Source organism: Saccopteryx bilineata, chromosome 2, assembly GCF_036850765.1.
Source record: "Saccopteryx bilineata isolate mSacBil1 chromosome 2, mSacBil1_pri_phased_curated, whole genome shotgun sequence".
NCBI lineage: Eukaryota > Metazoa > Chordata > Mammalia > Chiroptera > Emballonuridae > Saccopteryx > Saccopteryx bilineata.
The window spans coordinates 4,942,607-4,967,057 of NC_089491.1; the positions used below are offsets into that span (position 1 = coordinate 4,942,607).

The 24,451-nt window shown below is 55.6% G+C and overlaps 1 protein-coding gene across 12 annotated transcripts in view; it reads left to right on the forward strand.

Moving 5' to 3' along the window:
- RAPGEF1 (Rap guanine nucleotide exchange factor 1) overlaps positions 1-24,451 on the forward strand; it is a 149,956-nt gene that overhangs the window by 90,911 nt on the left and 34,594 nt on the right. For 5 of the 12 annotated variants that reach the window (XM_066255911.1, XM_066255916.1, XM_066255910.1 and 2 more), the window contains 7 exons: positions 9,117-9,205; positions 9,765-9,914; positions 10,501-10,624; positions 10,957-11,140; positions 12,653-13,153; positions 19,911-20,113; positions 22,613-22,771. In XM_066255911.1, coding sequence (XP_066112008.1) covers positions 9,117-9,205; positions 9,765-9,914; positions 10,501-10,624; positions 10,957-11,140; positions 12,653-13,153; positions 19,911-20,113; positions 22,613-22,771 — 1,410 coding nt within the window. The remainder of the gene's footprint in view (positions 1-9,116; positions 9,206-9,764; positions 9,915-10,500; positions 10,625-10,956; positions 11,141-12,652; positions 13,154-19,910; positions 20,114-22,612; positions 22,772-24,451) is intronic. The other 7 variants (XM_066255921.1, XM_066255922.1, XM_066255918.1 and 4 more) reach the window with 2 other exon arrangements.

The window sequence follows — 24,451 nt, forward strand, 5'->3', positions numbered from 1 at the left end:
CTGTAAGTCAGAGTCTCTCCTGTAAGTCAGAGTCTCTCCTGTAAGTCAGAGGCGCCCCTGTAAGTCAGAGTCTCTCCTGTAAGTCAGAGGCGCTCGTGTAAGTCAGAGTCTCTCCTGTAAGTCAGAGTCTCTCCTGTAAGTCAGAGTCTCTCCTGTAAGTCAGAGGCGCTCGTGTAAGTCAGAGTCTCTCCTGTAAGTCAGAGTCTCTCCTGTAAGTCAGAGTCTCTCCTGTAAGTCAGAGGCGCTCGTGTAAGTCAGAGTCTCTCCTGTAAGTCAGAGTCTCTCCTGTAAGTCAGAGTCTCTCCTGTAAGTCAGAGGCGCCCCTGTAAGTCAGAGTCTCTCCTGTAAGTCAGAGTCTCTCCTGTAAGTCAGAGGCGCCCCTGTAAGTCAGAGTCTCTCCTGTAAGTCAGAGGCGCCCCTGTAAGTCAGAGTCTCTCCTGTAAGTCAGAGTCTCTCCTGTAAGTCAGAGTCTCTCCTGTAAGTCAGAGTCACCCCTGTAAGTCAGAGGCGCTCCTGTAAGTCAGAGTCTCTCCTGTAAGTCAGAGTCTCTCCTGTAAGTCAGAGGCGCTCGTGTAAGTCAGAGTCTCTCCTGTAAGTCAGAGTCTCTCCTGTAAGTCAGAGTCTCTCCTGTAAGTCAGAGGCGCTCGTGTAAGTCAGAGTCTCTCCTGTAAGTCAGAGTCTCTCCTGTAAGTCAGAGTCTCTCCTGTAAGTCAGAGTCTCTCCTGTAAGTCAGAGTCTCTCCTGTAAGTCAGAGTCTCTCCTGTAAGTCAGAGTCTCTCCTGTAAGTCAGAGGCGCCCCTGTAAGTCAGAGTCTCTCCTGTAAGTCAGAGTCTCTCCTGTAAGTCAGAGTCTCTCCTGTAAGTCAGAGTCTCTCCTGTAAGTCAGAGTCTCTCCTGTAAGTCAGAGTCTCTCCTGTAAGTCAGAGTCTCTCCTGTAAGTCAGAGTCTCTCCTGTAAGTCAGAGGCGCCCCTGTAAGTCAGAGTCTCTCCTGTAAGTCAGAGGCGCCCCTGTAAGTCAGAGTCTCTCCTGTAAGTCAGAGTCTCTCCTGTAAGTCAGAGTCTCTCCTGTAAGTCAGAGTCTCTCCTGTAAGTCAGAGTCTCTCCTGTAAGTCAGAGTCTCTCCTGTAAGTCAGAGGCGCCCCTGTAAGTCAGAGTCTCTCCTGTAAGTCAGAGTCTCTCCTGTAAGTCAGAGTCTCTCCTGTAAGTCAGAGTCACCCCTGTAAGTCAGAGTCTCTCCTGTAAGTCAGAGTCTCTCCTGTAAGTCAGAGTCTCTCCTGTAAGTCAGAGGCGCCCCTGTAAGTCAGAGTCTCTCCTGTAAGTCAGAGTCTCTCCTGTAAGTCAGAGTCTCTCCTGTAAGTCAGAGTCACCCCTGTAAGTCAGAGTCTCTCCTGTAAGTCAGAGTCACCCCTGTAAGTCAGAGTCTCTCCTGTAAGTCAGAGTCTCTCCTGTAAGTCAGAGGCGCCCCTGTAAGTCAGAGTCTCTCCTGTAAGTCAGAGTCTCTCCTGTAAGTCAGAGTCTCTCCTGTAAGTCAGAGTCACCCCTGTAAGTCAGAGTCTCTCCTGTAAGTCAGAGGCGCCCCTGTAAGTCAGAGTCTCTCCTGTAAGTCAGAGGCGCCCCTGTAAGTCAGAGTCTCTCCTGTAAGTCAGAGTCTCTCCTGTAAGTCAGACGCGCTCCTGTAAGTAAGAGTCACCCCTGTAAGTCAGAGTCTCTCCTGTAAGTCAGAGTCTCTCCTGTAAGTCAGAGGCGCTCCTGTAAGTAAGAGTCACCCCTGTAAGTCAGAGTCTCTCCTGTAAGTCAGAGTCTCTCCTGTAAGTCAGAGTCACCCCTGTAAGTCAGAGTCTCTCCTGTAAGTCAGAGTCTCTCCTGTAAGTCAGAGTCTCTCCTGTAAGTCAGAGTCTCTCCTGTAAGTCAGAGTCACCCCTGTAAGTCAGAGTCTCTCCTGTAAGTCAGAGTCACCCCTGTAAGTCAGTCTCTCCTGTAAGTCAGAGTCACCCCTGTAAGTCAGAGTCTCTCCTGTAAGTCAGAGTCTCTCCTGTAAGTCAGAGTCTCTCCTGTAAGTCAGAGTCTCTCCTGTAAGTCAGAGTCACCCCTGTAAGTCAGTCTCTCCTGTAAGTCAGAGTCACCCCTGTAAGTCAGAGTCTCTCCTGTAAGTCAGAGGCGCTCGTGTAAGTCAGAGTCTCTCCTGTAAGTCAGCGCCCCTGTAAGTCAGAGTCTCTCCTGTAAGTCAGAGTCTCTCCTGTAAGTCAGAGTCTCTCCTGTAAGTCAGAGTCTCTCCTGTAAGTCAGAGTCTCTCCTGTAAGTCAGAGTCTCTCCTGTAAGTCAGAGTCTCTCCTGTAAGTCAGAGGCGCCCCTGTAAGTCAGAGTCTCTCCTGTAAGTCAGAGTCTCTCCTGTAAGTCAGAGGCGCCCCTGTAAGTCAGAGTCTCTCCTGTAAGTCAGTCTCTCCTGTAAGTCAGAGTCACCCCTGTAAGTCAGTCTCTCCTGTAAGTCAGAGTCACCCCTGTAAGTCAGAGTCTCTCCTGTAAGTCAGAGGCGCTCGTGTAAGTCAGAGTCTCTCCTGTAAGTCAGCGCCCCTGTAAGTCAGAGTCTCTCCTGTAAGTCAGAGTCTCTCCTGTAAGTCAGAGTCTCTCCTGTAAGTCAGAGTCTCTCCTGTAAGTCAGAGTCTCTCCTGTAAGTCAGAGTCTCTCCTGTAAGTCAGAGTCTCTCCTGTAAGTCAGAGGCGCCCCTGTAAGTCAGAGTCTCTCCTGTAAGTCAGAGTCTCTCCTGTAAGTCAGAGGCGCCCCTGTAAGTCAGACGCGCCCCTGTAAGTCAGCGCCCCAGTAAGTCAGAGTCTCTCCTGTAAGTCAGAGTCTCTCCTGTAAGTCAGACGCGCCCCTGTAAGTCAGAGTCTCTCCTGTAAGTCAGAGGCGCCCCTGTAAGTCAGAGGCGCCCCTGTAAGTCAGAGTCTCTCCTGTAAGTCAGAGTCTCTCCTGTAAGTCAGAGTCTCTCCTGTAAGTCAGAGTCACCCCTGTAAGTCAGTCTCTCCTGTAAGTCAGAGTCACCCCTGTAAGTCAGAGTCTCTCCTGTAAGTCAGAGTCTCTCCTGTAAGTCAGAGTCTCTCCTGTAAGTCAGAGTCTCTCCTGTAAGTCAGACGCGCCCCTGTAAGTCAGAGTCTCTCCTGTAAGTCACAGGCGCCCCTGTAAGTCAGAGGCGCCCCTGTAAGTCAGAGTCTCTCCTGTAAGTCAGAGTCTCTCCTGTAAGTCAGAGTCTCTCCTGTAAGTCAGACGCGCTCCTGTAAGTCAGAGGCGCCCCTGTAAGTCAGAGGCGCCTCTCTGGCAGTTTCAGACATTCGGGGCATAGGGGTGTTCTGTTCTTTTTCTTTCTTTAAAGATTTTATTCACTGATTTTAGAGAGAGGAGAGAGAGAAGGGGGCAGGAAGCATCAACTCAGAAGTTGCTTCTCGTTTGTGCCCTGACTGGGCAAACCCAGAGTTTCAAACCAGCAATCTCAGCACTCCAGGTCAACGCTCTGTTCACTGCACCACTGCAGGTCAGACGGTTGTTTTGATTTTTAAAATAACAGGGTGGCTTACAGTAAGACAACTGTCCTTCCTTTCCTAACTGCTCCCCAGTTTATTTTCTGAGCTGTTTTTTTCTAGTCAGGTATTTTTCCTAGCAAAGCTGCTAACATGGAGACTACACAAACATTTACTGCTCTTCACTGTCAAGGGCATGGGGTGTAGAAGTCCGTCCTGTCCATGCCAGGAGCTGGAACGACCGTGTCTCCTGGCTGAGCCTGCCGAGCTTTCTCGTGCTGGTTGCCGTGCCTGTTACAAGGACAAGAGAAGGTCTCGATGGTCTGCAGGCTTCTTTGGCATTCGTTGTTTCAGTGGTAGCGTCTTGCTCCAACTGTAGGATTTTATGCTTTTGGACCCAAAGGTGCCCAGCTTTTAAGCTGTGCCTCTCCACCGTACAGACCCAGGCCAGCACTGCTTTTCTGTGGGTCCCGGCTGGCTGCCTGGGGACTGGGAGTATGCCTGCGGGAGCCACCCCCACCACCCCGTCCTCCCTGCCCTTGCCTGCTTCGTCCTCTGCTTCCCCGCTGTGTGTGACCAAGAAGACTCTTCTCTTCGGTTGCTGCCTCCCTCTCCCCCACACTTTGGATGTGGGCAGGGGAGCACCCTTTTTGTTGTCATGAAAGTCACACTGGGGCTGGCCAGCCCTGTGACTCTGTTATGTCACTTCAGTGACAGGAAACTCCGCACGGGCCTGTAGTCAGTGTCCTGAGGGAAGAACTTGTCTTCAGGCAGCTAACCAGTACAGGCGTTGTGTGGTGACCATCAGCCCATGTCTCCCTGGGCGCTGGGTGCTGCACCCAGGAGAGGCACCGGGCCAGAAGGTGGCAGGATAGGCAGCGGTGGGCGTGAACGTGAGCAGCAGGTCACAGGTTGTAAAATGGTGCACCTTCCAGTTCAAGTGTGTTTTCTCTCTGTGACCTGGCGGACCTCAGCCACGATACGGCGTCCTTGAGGACTTTGTAGCAGGGGCAGCATGAGTCTAGCGATGACAGTGTTCCCTGTGGGCACTTCCCTGTGCGACTCGTGTCCCCTCGGCCAGGCAGCGCCTTTGCTTTTGTGCCAAGAAGACAGGAGTGGATGGGACCACCCCTCTCTTAGTGAGCACCAGAGATGTCCTTTGATTTGTCAAAGGTCATTTAATATGGAACCATATCTGGCATCATTTTCAGCAGGAATAAAATGAACGTAGAAATTAAGTATTATGTATTAGAAAGTTCCTTTTCCAAATACCTTTTGACTTTGAAAACTGCATCTTGGTGAACTGGCAGTTGTCTAGATTGTAGTCACCAGCTCTGGACAGTCTGGTGTCATCTCAGTCTTTCTCCCCTGCACTGCAGGGGGAGGAGTTGGGCTCTCACCACGTCACGGATGAGGAGCTCTGAATGAGGTGAGGGTATTGGCACAGTAGCCGTGTGCATGATCGTTCAGGGGTCCTCGTCTGCCTGTCATGGTAAAGGCAAGTTGAGACTGAAGGCCCCGGGCTGGTCTCCTCAGGCTGGAAGCTTGGTGGGAAACATAGAAAGCGGCCTCTTACTCTGTCCCAGCCCAGGCCAGCCAGCGGTGGGACACAGAGCTGCTGCCGTCACCACACAGCCATGACGTTGTCCTGGAATGCAGGTGCATGCTTGTACATGTGCCTGTCATTCCACAGTTGAGTTCACCCAACTGCTTTTCCAGAAAGATGGCATTCTAATTATAATTGTTTAGGATTCAATGAAGAATTAGTGGAATTGTTTCCTAAGTCAGCAGCCCCCAGTGGTGGGGTGTCCACGCACTGTGATCTGGCCTCAGACTCCCTGGAGGTCCGGATGTTCTTCTTGGCCTGGTGACGGCCTTTTGTGACAAGCTGTCCTCCCTTCCTTCTCCAGCAAAGCTGCTAACATGGAGACTACACAAACATTTACTGCTCTTCACTGTCAAGGGCATGGGGTGTATGCCTTCCACCTGCTAGCTCCTCTGATTGCACAGCCTCTCTCCTCTCCATCCTGCCTGTGCTCCCCAACCAGGGAGCCGTTCCTTACACATTCCTAATGTGTGATACCAGGAAACCACTAACCTTTCTTCTTCTGGTCCTTAATTCATAGGCTTCTCAGTTCTTCACGTTTCCCTGAGAACAGGCATCCGCTGCTAGAGCAGGGACGCTGGCTCTGGTTACATGGGTCTGCCTTTACATACTAATTTTTTTTTTAATTAATATTCCAGAAGTAGGCCCTGGCCGGTTGGCTCAGCGGTAGAGCGTCAGCCTGGTGTGCGGGGGACCCGGCCAGGGCACATAGGAGAAGCGCCCATTTGCTTCTCCACCCCCACCCCCTCCTTCCTCTCTGTCTCTCTCTTCCCCTCCCGCAGCTAAGGCTCCATTGGAGCAAAGATGGCCCGGGCACTGGGGATGGCTCCTTGGCCTCTGCCCCAGGCGCTAGAGTGGCTCTGGTTGCGGCAGAGCGACGCCCCGGAGGGGCAGAGCATCGCCCCCTGGTGGGCAGAGCTTCACCCCTGGTGGGCGTGCAGGGTGGATCCCGGTCGGGCGCATGCAGGAGTCTGTCTGACTGTCTCTCCCCGTTTCCAGCTTCAGAAAAATACAAAAAAAAAAATTCCAGAAGTAATGCATGTTCATTGTAGCAAATTTAGAAAAAGCAGAGAAACAAAATCAAGAAAATAAAAATTATTTTTAAAAATCAAGAAAACAAGGGGTGTCTCATAGCAGTATTTTTCCTCTACATGTACTCTGGTTTGGTTCGGTTTGGTTCAGTTTGGTTTGGTTTGCAAAGCCTACTCTGTCTCCACCAGTGTAGACCTGGGCTGCTTCCCACCTGACACGATGTTGCCTCCTCTCTCTGCACTGGCATACGTCCTTGCTGTAAGATGATTTTTAATGACAATATAACGATCCATTGTTGAGTGCCGTCATAACTTATGTAATCAGTACCTAGTATTGAACATTTAATTATGGGACATGGAGTAGTCTACTTTTATCTATTATGTATGATGCTATGATGACCATCATTTCTGGTTTAACTTTTTGCATACATCCATGACATTTTTCTTGGGCTAAATTATTATTAAAAGAATACAAATATTTAAGATGCTTGACTAACCAGTCATCCTCTAGAAGGGCTTTCTCAAGCATTACTCCCATCTGCCATGTCTGGAGGTTTCTGTCTTTTTTTTTTTTTAATTTTTTAATTTTATTTTATTCATTCTAGAAAGGAGAGAGAGAGGGAGAGAGAGAGAGAGAGAGAAGGGGGAGGAGCAGGAAGCATCAACTCCCATATGTGCCTTGACCAGGCAAGCCCAGGGTTTCGAACCGGCGACCTCAGCATTTCCAGGTCGATGCTTTATCCGCTGCGCCACCACAGGTCAGGCGGTCTCTGTCTTAATACCATCAAAGCTGGAGAATCTTTAATGATTATTAACCTGTGTTTGCATTTGTGAACTTCTTTGACGTTTATTTTTCTCTAGTTTCAGTGTTCTTGAAAGAACCCTGGGTTTAGGAAGGATATTAACTCTCTGCCTTACCACATATGTTACGATTCCTGTGTGTGGTGTTTTGAGCTTGGAGAGGCTTTGCGTCCAATTTAGGAACACATTGCTGTATTATACACACGCATCCATTGCTGCCTCCTCTGTAAGTGTTTTGTGGGGTTTTTTTAAGCTAGAGAGAGAGAGACAGGGAGGGAGAGAGACAGATGAGAAGCATCAACTCGTAGTTGCGGCACTTTGTTGTTCAGTCATTGCTTCTCATATGTGCCTTGCCCGGGGGGCTCCAGGCAAACCAATGACCCCCTGCTCAAGCCAGCAACCCCACACTTAAGCTGGTAAGCCAGCACTCAAGCCGGCGACCTCACTCAGAGTTTGGGATGTGGGTCCTCAGCGTCCCAAGCCAACGCTCTGTCCATTGCGCCAGCACCAATCAGGTGCTCCTCTGTGACTCTACCCTGGACTCCAGGCTGAGAGCCCGAGCAGCGCCTGCAGCACAAGCCAGACCGTCCAGCAGGTTGGGCACAGGGAGTGTGGGATGCAGCTCAGGAGTAAGAGGAACGACTACTCATGCACACAGAAGTGCGGTGTTGTACTGAGCAGAGAGAGGACAGAGACAGAGCAGCCTGTGGCTGCCGGGGTCTGGGCGGGCTGTGCATGGGCACTGGGGCCTGGGGTCTGGGCGAGAACAGGCAGGGCGTGGGCGCCGGGGCGGCTGTGGGGAACGGGCAGGGCTGTGCATGGGCACCGGGGCGAGGGCAGGGAGCAGGGAGCAGGGCGCAGGCAGGGCTGCCCGTGGGTGCTGTGCCTCTGGAGGCGATGGGAAGGCCTGCCCCTGTTCATGCTGACAGCAGCACAGCTCTGTGAGCGGACTGAAAACCACTGGCTCATGTCATCTAAGACAGCAGCTTCCCACCTTCTCCATCTTGCGGCACACGTATTCTATCACTAACAATTCTAGGGCCCACCAAAAAACTTTTTTTTTTTTTGCCAACCTGACAAATGAAACAGGTATGATTTTGATTCATTCACAGCAGATGACTATTGTTGTGTTGTCTGTTGTCATTTTTTTATTTGACAATTTCAAACATTGTGACACCCTGGTTGAACATTGCTGCTCTGAACAGCCCCAGATGGGCAGAGCATCGCCCCCTGGTGGACATGCCAGTGGATCCCTGTCCAGCGCATGCGGGAGTCCGTCTCTCTGCCTCCCCGCTTCTCACTTCAGGAAGAAAAGAAAATTGCTGTTCTAAAAGTCTGAATGATGGCATGTGAACTAGATACCCATAGGCTGTTCTGAAGAAGACGTGGACACAAAAGTGTGCATGCAGTGTGGCTCCCTGTGTAAGTTCTAGGCAGAAGTGATGGCGCAAAGGTAGAAAGTGTTAGAGGCGAGCGGAGTGACTGGGACATCCTGTGTTTTCCGAGTGGCTCTCTGGGGGCGTGTGTGGTGGCCAGAGCTCGTCACATGGGGGAAAGCATTCTAAGTGAAAAACTCATCTCTCTCTCCTTGTCCTTCTTTTCTGTTTTAAAAAGTATCTGGTAAAGTCATTTGTTTGCTGGGTAGAGTGCCGTTAACACTCTGTCCATTGACAAAGATGCCAGCCGGTCATCTCAGGATATCCGCTACCACCACAGCCGTGCCCAGCTCACTTTGGGAAGCCGCCTTCCCAGAGCCAGAGGTTGGGTCCTTAGTAGGCAGCGTCCTACACGCTACAGAAAGGCTTTAGAGAACTCGAGAATAGTTCTTCCCCACAGACTGACTGGGAATCTTCTGCCAGGGGAGTTTCATTTCTGTGATGAGCTTAGTCATTGTGAGACAACGGGTTTGTCATTTCCCCCTTCCAAGAGGAAGTAACCTTGATGCTTTTGAAACGTCTTGACATGCTATGAAGGTATTTTTGGAGGGTCGGGAACATTTGGGAAGTCGCACAGATGACCTAAGTGTAACAGTTCTTGCATTTATGGTGTTCAGGGAGCACAGAGACGTGACTCGACAGTGGAGGGCAGACAGCTGGCCCAGCTGTGGTGCAGACCCAGCAGTGCGGGACTGTCCTGTGCCTCACTGCTCTTTTCCTTTGTGGGGTAGGAGCTGGTCAGACTGACCATCGAGAAGCAGGGGCGTTCGTCTCCAGCAAGCCCGGTGAAACCCAGCTCCCCAGCCTGCAAACCCGATGGGTAAGTGCTGACCGAACCCTCCAGGCCCTGTGCTCACGTTGGGCCCACACTTGAACGGGAGCCAGATCAGGCAGTCCACGTCAGGTGGCTCTTTGAGGCCTACGGTCCTTTTTCAGTGAACTCTAAGGAGTGATTAGGTTACTGTAAAGTGAATACCACTCACACGTGCCTTGAAGTATTTCCTGATCTTAATGGTCAGTGTGCCTCTTTCTAAAAACCGGGCATGAGAGTACCCAGTGACCCCACACCTTGCTTTTCTCGCCCAGCTTCCTTTCATAATTGGAAAGAACTCTGAAGATTGGGTATTGGGAATTTGGTTTGAAAGCATTTGGCTTCATCGACTATAATCCCCTCGCACAAATGTAAAACAAATCGGAGCACTTTAGACGGGCTTAGACCGTCTACTGGAAGGACTGGTTTTGTATACGAGGGAGCGAGATGCAGAGTCAGGACGTGCCTGGGCCCAGTGTGCTGGTCACCCGACAAGACTTGAAAGCCCACCTCCTTTCCGAAGGCTACTCTGTGACCTCTGTAACCCTGCGTTCTTTGTGCTTCCCAGCCAGTCCGAGTCCCCACTGACGGATCGAGAGGTGGAGATCCTGAACAAGACAACCAGCATGTCGCGGTCGGCCGAGCTGCTCCCAGACTCCGCTGACGAGGTCGCGCCACCCAAGCCCCCCCTGCCTGGCATTCGGGTGGTGGATAACAGGTCATTTATCTTTCTAACACCCTCCTCTCTTTGTGACGACATTTAATGGCTAGATGGGTAGAATGAGCCGACAAGAAGATAGTTCAGTGCCCTTAGGATAAGAACTTAGAGCTCAGTCTGTTACTTTTTAGAAGCCTTGGAGGTTGACCCTTCCTTGGGCGGGACCCTGGCACCCACCCTCGCCCTGCACGCCCCACACGCCCCACACTCTCCACACGCCCTGCACTCCTAGATTTCCCCTCACTGCACACTCCTCCGCACTCCCCCCACTCCCCCCCCAAGCCCCACACGCCCTGCACTCCCGGACTCCCCACACTCCCCACTCGCCCACACTCCGGGACTCCCAACGCCAAACCGCTGGCCTCCGGCCTCAGCCAAGCGAGACTGGCCCCATTTATTATGGAAGGGAAGAGAGGGGTTTCTGGTGGTGGTTTTTGGCATAGCTGGTGGGTTTGTTTTGGCAGGAGGGGAGTGGGTGAAGGGGAGTGAGAGTTGAAAGTGTGGAAAGTGGGTGTGAAGCATCTAATGAATACAGAGAGTTTTGTTTGAGTTGTTTGGTTTCATGGGATTTCTTGATCTGCTTCAGTCCTCCTCCAGCATTGCCACCAAAGAAAAGACAGTCAGCCCCGTCCCCGACCCGGGTGGCCGTCGTGGCCCCCATGAGTCGAGCCACCAGCGGCTCCAGTCTGCCTGTTGGAATTAATAGGCAGGTAAGGCAACCCCGTCTGGAAAGACAAAGAAGGCTTTGGGTTTGGGACTGTGACTTCTTCAGTCCCTCATGTTAGTCACAGGGCAGAAGTCCCCAGTGGGAGGGTCCCCACCGGGGTGGCGAGGCTGGAGCCCAGGGCGGCTCCTGAGGACATCTGAGCTCAGTCCCAGGGCCCTCCTTGCCACACAGCCAGCATTCCTAAACCTTCTTCCAGGAAGTCACAGGCGCAGTGTGTTACTGCTCACATCACAGTAAACATACCAGTTCCCTCCCCCCCCCAGTCCCTGCCACCATTTCTCAGAAGTGACTGACTTGTTTTTATTTCCACACGAGGACTTGGACAGCGAGTGCTATGCCCAGAGGCGCCTGTCGGGAGGCAGCCACTCCTACGGGGGCGAGTCCCCCCGCCTGTCCCCCTGCAGCAGCATTGGCAAGCTCAGCAAGTCGGACGAGCAGCTGTCCTCTCTGGACAGGGACAGTGGGCAGTGCTCCCGGAACACAAGCTGTGAAACGCTAGGTGAGCTGCAGGCGTCAGCGCCACTCCCGTCTCGGGATCTGGTGGCTTCTCCAGGGACACGCAGTGACGCCAGCACTACCTGTGTGCCTTTGGCCCCGGTGCCCCATCTGCGCGATGAGGATGCCGAAACCTGTCTCTGAAGGAGGCTGAGAGGACAGAGGAGGCACGTGTGAGGCCAGAGGAGACCCTCGGCAGTGACTGTCGCTTCAGCTCACCTGGCAGTGTGCAGTTTGACTCCTCTGCCAAAATGAAGAGCCATCTGTGCTCAGAGCCGTGAGCAGAGGGAGACCCTGACAGCTCTGACACCATGGGGGGGGGCAGGTGACCGCACACACTGACCGTCGTCGGCGCTGGCCACCTGTGGCATGAGCAGAGGGAGCCCTGACAGCAGAGGGAGCCCTGACAGCTCTGACACCATGGGGGGGGGGCAGGTGAGCGCACACACTGACCGTCGTCGGTGCTGGCCACCTGTAGCATGAGCCATGTTCACGTCCGAAAGGCGGTTTGTGTGAGGCGTACAGAGCATCAGGCTGATCGTGTCCGTGACCTGGATGTTTTCACTTCTGAGAGTTTATGTTAGCATACTCAGAATTTATAGCTAGGTTGCTGTTTTAGGAACTTAAGCTCAACATATTAGGACTAGTGATAACTGGAAATGTCTGATACTTGGGTAGGAAATCAGACCATTCTGACACAACCATTTGGTGGAATGGTACATAACTGTTAAAAATCAACTGATAGTGGCCTGACCAGGCGGTGGCACAGTGGATAGAGCGTCGGACTGGGATGCAGAGGACCCAGGTTCGAGACCCTGAGGTCACCAGCTTGAGCGTGGGCTCATCTGGTTTGAGCAAAAAGCTCACCAGCTTGAACCCAAGGTAGCTGGCTCCAGCAAGGGGTTACTTAGTCTGCTGAAGGCCCGCGGTCAAGGCACATATGAGAAAGCAATCAATGAACAGCTAAGGTGTTGCAACGCGCAATGAAAAACTAATGATTGATGCTTCTCATCTCTCTCCGTTCCTGTCTGTCTGTCCCTGTCTATCCCTCTCTCTGACTTACTCTCAGTCTCTGTAAAAAAAAAAAAAAATCAATTAATAGTGAACAAAAGCCTAAACCACCTACATAGTATTTTCTTAGTTCAGTTAAAAAAAAAATTCTGTGGGAGAAAGACTGAAGGAAATACATCAAATTATAAACAGAATTATAGTTAGATTGTGTGACTGTGGGTGATTTTTTACTTTTTTTCGCCACATTTTCACAATGGCCATGCATTTTCTGTTTAAGACATTTTAAAAATACAGGATAGGACAGAGAAGAGGATAACAAAGGGCCACAGCCTGCGTGTGCTTCACTGCTAGGGGCACAGACAGGGGTGGAGACTGCACAGTAGAGCGTGGGCCTGTCTAGATGAGGCGAGAGAGCAGGACTGGGGGGGCAGAGGCTGCGGGGTGGGTCCTTTCTTCCTGTGGGGTCTTGTGGCTGATGGGTATGTCTTTCCTGTTGTGAACACAGATCACTATGACCCTGACTACGAATTCCTTCAGCAAGACCTCTCGAACGCAGACCAGATACCTCAGCAGGCGGCCTGTAACCTTAGCCCACTGCCGGAGTCCTCGGGGGAGGCTGGGTCTCCGTTTCTCGGCCATCCTTGCCAGTTGCCTCTTGGCAGCTGTCTCCAGCCAGACGGGCCCTCGGCCCCGGGGCAGCTGACAGACACGCCACCCGCTCTCCCCGAGAAGAAGCGCAGGAGCGCAGCCTCCCAGACCACGGACAGCACTGGCTGCAGGGTGTCCTACGAGCGGCACCCCTCCCAGTACGACAACATCTCTGAGGACGACCTGCAGGACCCAGCCCTGGCCCAGCCCGGCCCCTTCACGCCCTTTGCTGCTGTTCTCCCCTTCCAGCCGGGGGGCTCCTCAGCCCCTGTCGGGTTTATGGGTGACTTCACTGTTCCTGAATCAACGGGTGATGCGGAAAAACCGCCTCCTCTACCAGAGAAGAAAAACAAACACAGTAAGTTTGCTGAGCTGTTGTTTCAAGCACGTTTGTAACCTAAACGGGTGGTCTGTTTCACTTAAACCAGCGGTTCTCAACCTGTGGGTCGCGACCCTGGCGGGGGTCGAACGACCAAAACACAGGGGTCTCCTAAAGCCATCGCGACCCCCAGGTTGAGAACCGCTGACTTAAACGTTAGACCAGAATAGAATCAAACCAGCGTGCTCAGGAGTTCATAAAAGGTAGGACCACAGGTGCGTCCCTGCCGGCTTGGCCTCTTGTAGAGGTCAGTCCATTGATCCACCCTGAACAAGGGTGACAGAGAAGCGAGTGTCATGGCATCCAGGCCACCAGTACAGCAGCACGTGGGTACAGCGGGTGGGCGTGTGGTTGTTGGGAGAGCAGCCCGCAGCCCCCGAGGGCTCCCAGGGCCTTGGAAGTGTGCGGAGGCTGTCCAGAGACCCTGGTGCCCTCTGTCTGGAACCTGGGTGGCCCGAGGATGCCTCTGGCATCCTAGTACAATACCTGATGCTCCTGGGCCCAGGGTGGAGCTGGAACTTTGAATTTTCATATTTTGAGTATTCCCAACTGTGAATTTGCCATCCTCTCCTAAGTGGAGTTCTACTGGGAGTCATTTTTCTCCTGGCTCTGCACCTGCTTCGTGTCGCCTCTCTCTGCCCCTCCCCACTTCACCTGCACGACTCTACTCTGCATACCTGCTGTCACCATTTAGATGTGTGTGGCCACATCAGCCCCACAGCCAGGGTTTCCTGGCCTCAGGTGACGCACCAGCAGACAGCTTCTGCATTCCATGTTCCCCCGTGAGCACGGACTGGCTCGACCTGGGGCGGCCCCTCAAACAAAAGGAGACCTGGCCGGGTCGCCGAAGCAGGGATGGACCCAAGGGCCCGCCGGGTGGGCTGTGGGAGGCGGCCGAGAATGTAACGAGTTCTCCAGCTCCTCCCTGGGTGTCCCCGGCTTGTGTAATGGCCTGAGTGGTGTGTGGTCCCCCAGCGGGGGGAGAGAGCTGGCTCTGTGCAGCAGATGATATTCTTCCTGTTTGTCCTGTGCACTGGCTCCATTAGACAGCAGGCACTCGTGGGGGGAGCTGCAGACAGCAGCCCGGGAGCGTGTCCTCCTGTGTCTCTCCCTGTGCGCAGCCGTGTGTCCCAGAGCTGTTGGCCTGTCCCCATCCTCCTCCTGTGTCTCTCCCTGTGCGCAGCCGTGTGTTCCAGAGCTGTTGGCCTGTCCCCGCCCACTTTTCCCAGCTTGAGCAACATGCCATTTTGAATTCACACCCCTCCCTTTCCTTTTTCCTTCCTTCCCTTCCCTTCCCCTCCCTCCTCTGAACCCCAGACTCAGAGCGGGGTTCCGTCTGCGCAGATCGCAGCATGGGCAGCATCCCCGCAGGGCTGGAGAGGGGATGGGAGGGAGAGCTAGTCATTGACTCAGAACAGAAGGTCTCCAGGGGCTGAAATGTTTGCTGTTGACTTGGGCTTTATCTCGTCCATCCTTGTGCTTGTGCCTACAAACCTTTCAGACCCCCTGAGAGCTGGCCGTGTCGCGTGCCTGGCCTAAAGCCTCACACACCTGCTGCACTGGCCTCACCACTACGTGACCGGAGGTGCCATTTGCTCCCACTTCATAGATAAAGGAACCGGAGGGCCGAGCCTTGGCCAAGGTCAGGAAGAGCAGGGTGGCAGAGCAGGCCTGTCCCAGCTCGGGGCCCTGCTTCCCGTGCTGGGCAGAAACAGGGTACCCTTCTCACTGAGACCCCCATCTAGGTGGTGACCCCGTGCAGCAGGTAGTCTTTTCTGTGCCCTGTGAAAGGACCCCAGACTTGAGGCGTGGCCCTAATCTCAAGTTGACTCCTCACTTCCCGAGGAGACCCTCGGATAGTTCCCGTCTGTGGCCCTGTCAAACCCCTCACAGTGGCTGCGGGAGAGAAAGAAATCGTCCTCTTTCTGTTTGGCTGAGCCCAACAGAGCTCCTCCACGCACAGTCCCGATGTCACAGAGCAGCTCGTCCTTCCACTGCTCTGAGGTCCTGAGGGTCCCCTGCCCCTCTTAGAGAGGACAGCCCGCCTGGGCCCTGTGCCAGACAAGCCTCCTGTCCTGGCTGCCCGCCCTCCTGGTGCTGCTGGAGCTGGGCTCTCCAGGGACGCGGCCACTCTGGGCTTGGAGCCCCTTGTACCAGGTGCCGCTGAAGTGGATGGGTCCTCATTTCTAGCAGGTTGTGAGTCACTGCTGCTTCTTGGTGCTGGGTCAGCAGGTCTCTGCAAGGACAGGAACATTGGGAGGCCGTGTTTGGTTTGTTTTTTTACAGCGACAGAGTCAGAGAGAGGGACAGATAGGGACAGACAGACAGGAACGGAGAGATGAGAAGCATCAATCTTTAGTTTTTTGTTGTGACACCTTAGTTGTTCATTGATTGCTTTCTCATACGTGCCTTGACCATGGGCCTTCAGCAGACCGAGTGACCCCTTGCTGGAGCCAGTGACTTTGGGTCCTGGCTGGTGAGCTTTGCTCAAACCAGATGAGCCTGCACTCAAGCTGGCGACCTTGGAGTCTCAAACCTGGGTCCTAGCCCTGGCCGGTTGGCTCAGCGGTAGAGCGTCGGCCTAGCGTGCGGAGGACCCGGGTTCGATTCCCGGCCAGGGCACACAGGAGAAGCGCCCATTTGCTTCTCCACCCCTCCGCCGCGCTTTCCTCTCTGTCTCTCTCTTCCCCTCCCGCAGCCAAGGCTCCATTGGAGCAGAGATGGCCCGGGCGCTGGGGATGGCTCTGTGGCCTCTGCCTCAGGCGCTAGAGTGGCTCTGGTCGCAACATGGCGACGCCCAGGATGGGCAGAGCATCGCCCCCTGGTGGGCAGAGCGTCGCCCCCTGGTGGGCGTGCCAGGTTGATCCCGGTCGGGCGCATGCGGGAGTCTGTCTGACTGTCTCTCCCTGTTTCCAGCTTCAGAAAAATGAAAAAAAAAAAAAAAAAAAACCTGGGTCCTGTGCATCCCAGTCCAACGCTCTATCCACTGCGCCACCACCTGGTCAGGCAGGAGGCCACATCTTATCGAAGCTTCCCACGCGGACAGGCAGAGGTGGTTGTGTTCTGTCTTCTTAGGGAGCAGGCAGGCATTTGGGATCACCTTCATGGACCCAGCGGTGTCTGTTGTTCAGAGTTAAAGAAAAGGCATGATGGGGTTTGAGGGGGACTGTGAGTGACACTTTCAGCAGCGGCAGCAGTCTTAGGAGGGTGGCCATCTTTCCCTGTCCACCTTCTCCAGCCAAGTTTCACTCAGTGCTTGTTGGAGCTAAGACATTCTTACTGATCCTTTCACATAAGGAAGGTGACTAGAACCCCTCCTCCATTGAAGGGCGTCAGAAAGACCTGCCTGGAGAACACTTTCTATCCACCTGGACCCCAGGTGACGCAGAGGGGCAATCCTCCCCTGCCTTTGCGGCCACTTCCTCAGCTCAGCGTCTACCCTGTAATCTGCTGACTGGTTTGGGTCTCCAGTTAAGCCCCTGACTCTGTAGTTGTTTGAAAATACAAAATTAAGCCCTACAAAATTGTCGGCCACTTTTCTTGGTATCTGAATCTCAGCTCCACCTAGAGGGACTTGTGGCACTTGTGACGTGACCCAAGGGGAACATGCCCACTCAGGACAGTGACTTAGATCTCTGCTTCCCGGCACCTGCCACACATGGACTTAGATCCCTTTGCTTCCAGACCCTGGGCCCTTTTTCTTTCCCGCTCTCACCGTCACTGTCTTTCCCTCCTAGTGTGCGCACAGCAGCTCTAGGTCAGCCATTAGTGCTCGTGCCTAACCCAGGGCCCGGGGGTATGATTGTGCCTTTCTCGCCAGACACTGGCACACGTGTGTGTAGGGAACATCCCAACCCCTGGGCGCTTCCTCGGCTGCCTGGACCAGGGGAGAGGCACCACAAGGTCTCCGGCCTGCCTTGACCTGGACTTTGCCGTGGGGAATGTCAAGAGCAGGGCCCAGTGCACAGAGGTGGGTGGGGTGGGAGCGAGGCTTCGGTTCCGGCCCAGCCTGCACCGCCGCACCGGGATCCCAGGTGTCTGGGCACAGTCGCTGCACCCTGTAACTCCTCTCAGAACCACCAGTCTTCTGAAGGTCCTGGCTCCCTAGAGGGGGCTCAGATCACTAGCCCCAAAAGTCAGAAAGGAAGCACGCCCGGGTGCCCCCACGTGAGTGCTGGGGGCCCCACACCAGCCTCCAGAGAAGGTGCTGGAGGGTGAGGTCACTGAGACGGGCAGCCGGGCCCTTTGTTCTCGACCTCTCGCCTCCTGGTGGGAAGGCCCCAGCTGCTGTCTGCTGAGGTCTCTGTGGGCGCTGCCACACCGCACTGGTGGGAGAGCTTGCCCCTGGGAGGGCAGCGTGGGTGTGAGCAGCTCCACCAAGAGGCTGCAGCTTGGCAGCGGTGGCAGAGGCTGGGGTTCCCCACAGGATTCTTAGGGGTGGGCGGAGGGTGCACTTGAATTTGAGGACTTTTCTACCCTCTGCCCTCCCGAGGCTTTCTGGCCTTGCAGCTGGAAGGGGAGGATGGGGTTGCTGTATTTCTTGCACACCCAGTGGGTGCTTTTATCAGGCCCACCCCCGTGGCGTAGCCTTGCTCAGCAAGTCACCAGGTAGGGGCAGGCACTGAGGGACACATGTCCCATTTATTCCTTTATTCTACTAATGTTTGCGGACACCTACTGTGTGCCAGCCACTAAGGTACAGCCGTGGGCGGGACGTGTGTCCTGCCCTCCAGGAGCGCCAACTCTTAAGTGAAAGGCAGTAAGTCCTGTTGCGTCTGCTTTGAAAATATACCCTGAACCAGCCCCATCTCAGCACCTCCGCCCTCCGGGAGGACCTCCTTCCTGAACAGCCTCAGCAGCTGCAGATGGTCTGCTCAGGATAAATCAGCTCCTGAGACTGACACCTTGGGGACCCCTTGGTGGGCTCTTGTCAGTTCAGCATCAGGCTGCTTCCTGGCCCGACCCCCAGCCCCACACCACCTGCCAGAGTCCTCTGGCCTCCTTCCCTGTCCCTGGACAGTGTGCTGACCCGCCTGGGCCTGCCCCTCGGACCTTGGCCTGGCCTGCAGCTTCTGTGTGGAGGGCTCTTCCCCTTTCACATGTAGCTCATCTGTGTTCCAGACAAGCACCCTCACCTCCCACTTCCCTGGTCTCCACGGGGTGTCCCACCCCAGCCTTTGCCGGACCCTGGTCTGTGTGCAGTCTCTGAAGAGACGCCCCAGGGCAGAGGGTTTGTGTCGCCAGCCTCACAGAGCCCCAGCGATTGGCTCAGTGCCTAACGCATAGTAGCTGCTCAGAGAAAAGCAGGTGACGGAGCCCCATGGGGAGAGTTAGGAAGGAAGCCAGTGGATGCGAGGTGGGGCTCCTGCAGCAGCCAGCTCAGGCAGTGGCAGGTGATGGAGCCCCATGGGGAGCTAGGAAGGAAGCCAGTGGGGGCGAGGTGGGGCTCCTGCAGCAGCCAGCTCAGGGAGTGGCAGGTGATGGAGCCCCATGGGGAGAGCTAGGAAGGAAGCCAGTGGGGGCGAGGTGGGGCTCCTGCAGCAGCCAGCTCAGGGAGTGGCAGGTGACGGAGCCCCGTGGGGAGAGCTAGGAAGGAAACCAGTGGGGGCGAGGTGGGGCTCCTGCAGCAGCCAGCTCAGGGAGTGGCCAGTGATGGAGCCTCATGGGGAGCTAGGAAGGAAGCCAGTGAGGGCGAGGTGGGGCTCCTGCAGCAGCCAGCTCAGGGAGTAGCAGGTGATGGAGCCCCATGGAGAGCTAGGAAGGAAGCCAGTGGGGGCGAGGTGGGGCTCCTGCAGCAGCCAGCTCAGGGAGTGGCCGGTGACGGAGCCCCGTGGGGAGAGCTAGGAAGGAAGCCAGTGGGGGCGAGGTGGGGCTCCTGCAGCAGCCAGCTCAGGGAGTGGCAGGTGACGGAGCCCCGTGGGGAGAGCTAGGAAGGAAGCCAGTGGGGGCGAGGTGGGGCTCCTGCAGCAGCCAGCTCAGGGAGTGGCAGGTGACGGAGCCCCATGGGGAGAGCTAGGAAGGAAGCCAGTGGGGGCGAGGTGGGGCTCCTGCAGCAGCCAGCTCAGGGAGTGGCAGGTGATGGAGCCCCATGGAGAGCTAGGAAGGAAGCCAGTGGGGGCGAGGTGGGGCTCCTGCAGCAGCCAGCTCAGGGAGTAGCAGGTGATGGAGCCCCATGGGGAGAGCTAGGAAGGAGTCGGGCTGGGACGGGTGAGGGGCGCATGGGGACAGCCTTGCAGGTGTCCCTGCGGGTGTCCCAGGAACTGAAGGGGACAGCCGAGCTGGGGCTGAGGGCAGACAGCTCTGCCGTCTGGGAGCCCACGCAGCCCGTGCCCCTCGAGTGCCTGGGAACCACCGAGGGCTTTGCAGTGAGGGAGCCAAGTGCCCAGCGTGTTTTTTAAAGAGTTTGTTTCTTAGAGCAGTTTGAGGTTCACCGCAGTGCTGAGCGGAAAGTACAGAAAGTTTCCGTCTGTGCCTGCCCCCCCCCACACACACACCCTGCCCACTGTCACCTTCTCCATCAGGACTCCACGTTTGTTAGTCAGTGAACCTGCCTTGGCATGGCATTGTCACCCAGAGCCCACGCTGGATGTCCCTTTGCTGTATTTGGATGCATGTTGTGACTGTTGTATCCCACAGGGTGGTCTCATTGCCCCAGCTGCTGGGGAGATGGGTGGGGGCCTCTCACAGCTCACTCCCCAGTGACGGAACCCGGGCCGCCCGCCCTCTCTGTCCGCAGTGCTGGCCTACATGCAGCTGCTCGAGGACTACTCGGAGCCACAGCCCTCCGTGTTCTACCAGACACCGCAGAACGAGCATGTCTACCAGCAGAAGAACAAGCTCCTCATGGAGGTGTACGGCTTCAACGACTCCTTCAACAGCGGGGATGCCCTGCCGGAGCTGGCACCACCCCCCGCCCTGCCTCCCAAGCAGCGGCAGCTGGTAAGCGGCCCTCCTAGGTCCCTGCCTGTGCTGCCAGTGACCACCTCCACCTGGCAGGTCTCTAGGAACAAGAATATGCCCCTCCATGGGGTCAGGTGTAACCCTCCCTTCTTCCGGGCCTGGCCCTGGGCTGCCGTTGACCTTGCCACGCCCCCTGTTGGGGTTCTCCCCCACACACTCCCTCCCCCCACCCCCGCACCTGGCAGCCCACATGCACCCTTTCTCCTGTGTTCCCACGCCCCACGCCCCACGCCCCACACCCCACGCCCATCCTGGGGCTGGGAGCCTTTCTCCCTGACAGCCCAGTGCAGATGGGCCTGACTTGCACTCTCTGCTGACAGCCTCTTGCATTTTCTCTCTCTCTCTCTGGCTACAGTAGAGACCTCCCAGAAAGGGGACTCCATCAGAGCACAGAGCACGGCCAGGGGGCGCCATCTGTGGGCTTGGTTTGCATAATGGGCCTAACTGTGCGGAGGGACTGACCCTGCCCCGGTCAGGGGTGGCCAGTGAAGGGAAGCTCTGTTGAGGCAGGATGGCTCTCCACAGAGCCACGTTGTTCCAGGCGTGGCATCTTCCTCCTCTGAAGCACCTGTGTAGGGACTCCAGATCTGTACTGACGCCCCAGTCTGTCCGGGGCGGTCCCGGGGCGGGGCTGGCGGAGAGCGTGTCGAGTGTGCCCGCTGCGTGCCTCTGAGCCTGTTTCTCTCTGCTGCCAGTTCACCAGCCACGGGACTCTGGTCAGGCTCTGTTTTTGTTCTTGTTTTTTAATGTATTTTTTTAATTTTATTTACTGATTTGAGAGAGAGACAGAAACATTGATCTGTTTCTGTACGTGCCCTGACCAGGGATCAAACCTCACAACCTTTGCATATGGGGACGGTGCTCTCCCCAGCCGAGCTGTCCGGCCAGGGCAGGGCAGTTTGTAGAGTGCAGGCCGCTCTGCCCGTGTGCTCTCCAGGCAGAGCCCTCAGGGGCGCTGGCCTCTGTCAGAGCTGTGTGTGCTGCTGGCCCATGGTCTGGCGGTCTGCTGTGTCCGGCCACAGATGTGCCCAGTGTGGCCAGCTGGCCGTCTTACCTACTGTGGGAGGACCTGAAGGTGCTGTCCTAACTTTTCTGGGACATGGCTACCAGCTCTAGAACAGAAGTCCCCGGCTTACTCCTCACAGTTCTGGGCTCAGCAGTTCTGTGCTGGAGGCTTCAGCCACGCCCAGCCCTGGATGGCCCGAGCCTTCCGACAGTCAGTGGGCTCAGGGGCCAACCAGATAGAGGTACAGCCAGCCTCCTGGGAGGCGGCCTGTCTGTAGGGGAAAGACCATGTACAGAGTTGGGAGTCCTGGGTCCAGTTCTGTTCCTGACCTGCTGCATCTCCTAGCTCGCAGAGTCTCAGTTCTTCACTGCCCACCCCCCACAAATGCCTGACAGTACCTGAAGGTGGATGTAAATCACTCTGAAAATGTTTCAGAAAGGGGTCTTCACCATGGAAACAAATGCCTGCCCCAGAGACCCTTGACCTAAGGTGTTTGTGTGAACATCTGGGCCAGATTCCACTCGGATCTGAGGTGTTCTCAGCCCCGCAGGTGCTCTTGGGCATCCTCTCTGCACCCAGAGCCACGGGCCTTTGAGCGTTCAGGGACAACTCCTTATGAGCACGCTTGGGATCAGCCTGAGAGAGAGAGAGCTCTCTGGACCTGTCTTCAGGCTGGCAGGGCGGGCATGACGGGCCCGGCGCTGGGCAGATACCCTTCCCAGCACCTCCGTGTCAGCACCGGGGCCGCCATGTGCTTCCACACGATCCCACCACAGCCCACGTCGTCCCACTCCCAGTAAACTGAGGCTGGGACATGTCCTCGCAGCCCACTGCTAGAGCCCGAGTCTGACAGGTCCAGGCGCCCCTGCAACGTGCCCAGTGCAGCTGCCTGGCACACCCTCCCTCAGATTTTATCAGCAAAAGTAGGAGTGACTATGACTTGTGCCCATTGGCCCATGTACACAGTGGGAGGCACGGTTCTATGTGCTCCCCACATACACAGTCCTGCATAGTGCTGCTCGCATTTTACAGATGAAGCCGGAGCCCCAGGGTCAGACAGGTCACAATGGCAGGGCTCGAATTCATGCCCAGGCAGCCTGGCTCCCGCTCTGCACTCTGCTGATGCGGGAGTGACACCATGTCTGCACCCACCGACGAGGAGCTGGGGGCCCTGAGTAGGGGGAGAGCGGGGCTCAGACCCACTCGGCCTTCTTCCCCTCACCACTGCTCCCAGTGGGCATGACCTGTGGGGAAGGTCGCTTTAAGTCTGTTATAAGGAAGGGAAGGAGGACATCCGCTGGCCCAGGGAGCCTTGGCGGGCACCTCTGATCCCTGAACTGAGCCAGGAAGCCATTCCTCTCCAGAATGCCTGTGCAGTTAGGTCGCAGTCTGCTTAGCCTTTTTGTGCACATGCCTGACTGTTCTCTGCTTTTCTCCCTCCTTCCCGTCTTCTCTCTCATCCCTCTGTCCAGCAGGCCTCCTATGCTGCCTCTTCCTTCTCCTCTGTCTCCTACTGTGTCCAGCAAACTAAAGTGGCCTTCACCCCCGAGGACGGCAGTGCCACTCAGGGCATCAGTGTGTCCGTCTCTAACTCCTTTCTCAGCCGGCACGGCAACTTGCCCGTGCCCTCGGTGAGTCGCTCCCTGCCGCTCTTGACTTGGAAAGTGGCGAACGTGACCTTTCATTTGTAGCCTGTGCCTCCCAACACGAGTGCCGCTGCCCACCGCTGACTCTGACCTTCTGCGGATCCCTGCACCGGGTGGGATCGGGTATGCGGGCATGGCTCTCTGGGCCAGGGACTGTGTGAATGAATGGCTGGGGTGGGCGGGGGTTGGGGCGGGGAAATGTTAGTGACCGCACTTGCAGCGTTATCACTTAGGTATAATCTGCAGAGACCTGTTGGCCTTTTTGCTCTGATCTCCCCTTGGGCCAGCCCTGTATGTGCTCTGGGGTTAAAAAGGAATACGCCTCACAAGGAAGCAAGGCCAAGGAGAACGAGGTCTCCCGCACATGAGAGTTTAGGTTGGAGGGCTTCATCAGTTAGCTTTTGCTGTATAACAAACCAGCTCAAAACTTTGTGGCTTCAGACAGCAGTAACCACTTCTCATGGCGTAGGACACTGGTTGGTAGGGAGGTGGTGCTGATCTGACCCAGGCTGACTTTTGCTGGACTCGCTAACATCCCTGGAACCTCCGTTGGGACAGCTGGGCTGATCTGGCCGCAATCCACATGACCCGTCAGCCTCGAGCAGGCCCGCCTGGGCTTGTTGTTCACAGGGCAGCTGGCAGGGTTCCCAGGAAACAAATGGCAGCGTGCAAGGTGTCTTAAGACCTAGCTAGAACTGGCACTGTCCCTCCCCTTGCATTCCCTCAGTTCCGTCACAGGCCAGCCCAGGTTCCGCCGTGGGGAGGTAGATGTCTTGACGGGAGTTGCTGGCAGAGGAGCTCACAGGAGGGGGCATATTTGGAGCCATTTTTGTAAACAGTTTCCTTCTGAAACTTAGGGGACACTAGCTCTTTGGGAGGCACACTGCTGGTCTCTGGTCAGGTTAAGCTGAGCAGGAAAGAGCAGGGAAAGGAGCTATGCTCGGGCCCCACTGTGTGTGTCCATCTGGCCCAGCCCCGTCCCCTCCCTCGGGGACTGTGCTCCCCTTGCCTCTGGTTTTGTGACTGTGAGGATGGAGTCAGATCGAGGGAACTGCAGGCACGGCGAGTGTGTGAGTTTTCACCCGTGCTCTTGCTCTTGGAGTGCCGGGTTTTCATCTTGGTTCTGTTCTGGTTCTGTGCGTGAGAATCTGGGCAGAAGGCTGAACTGGCTTGGACTTCACTCTCCCCTCTAAAGTGATGAGGTTGCCCTAGTGACTTTCAGAGACCGCTCCAGGCTTGGTGTCCCAGCAGGGTTGTGTCCTGGCTCCATCTCTGGAAACCGTCCAGCGCCCAGGTTAGACAGTCCTGCCTGTTGTGAGGACCTTGGAGAGCATTTTCCCTTTAGGAACCAGGGCCTAGCCTCCTAGAGCCCTCCACGGCCCTCCACTTGCTGTAGAAAGGCGAGCAGCCCTGGCCCTCCCCTCTGGCCCTGCCCTGCCCTGCCCTGCCCCGCCCCAGCCCAGCCCGGCCCTGGCCCTGGGCACAGACGCCCTCTGTTTTCTTAGCAGGCACTTCTGGCAAGCTCCTTTCACAGATTGTGCAAAACTTGGCCATCAGACAATCTCAGCTCTTGACTATATTTTTTCCCTCTATGAACAGAAAGTAAGTGTGAGTTACCCTAAGAGTATCTACAATATCCCTTTTGAGCAGTTTGGGGTAACAAGA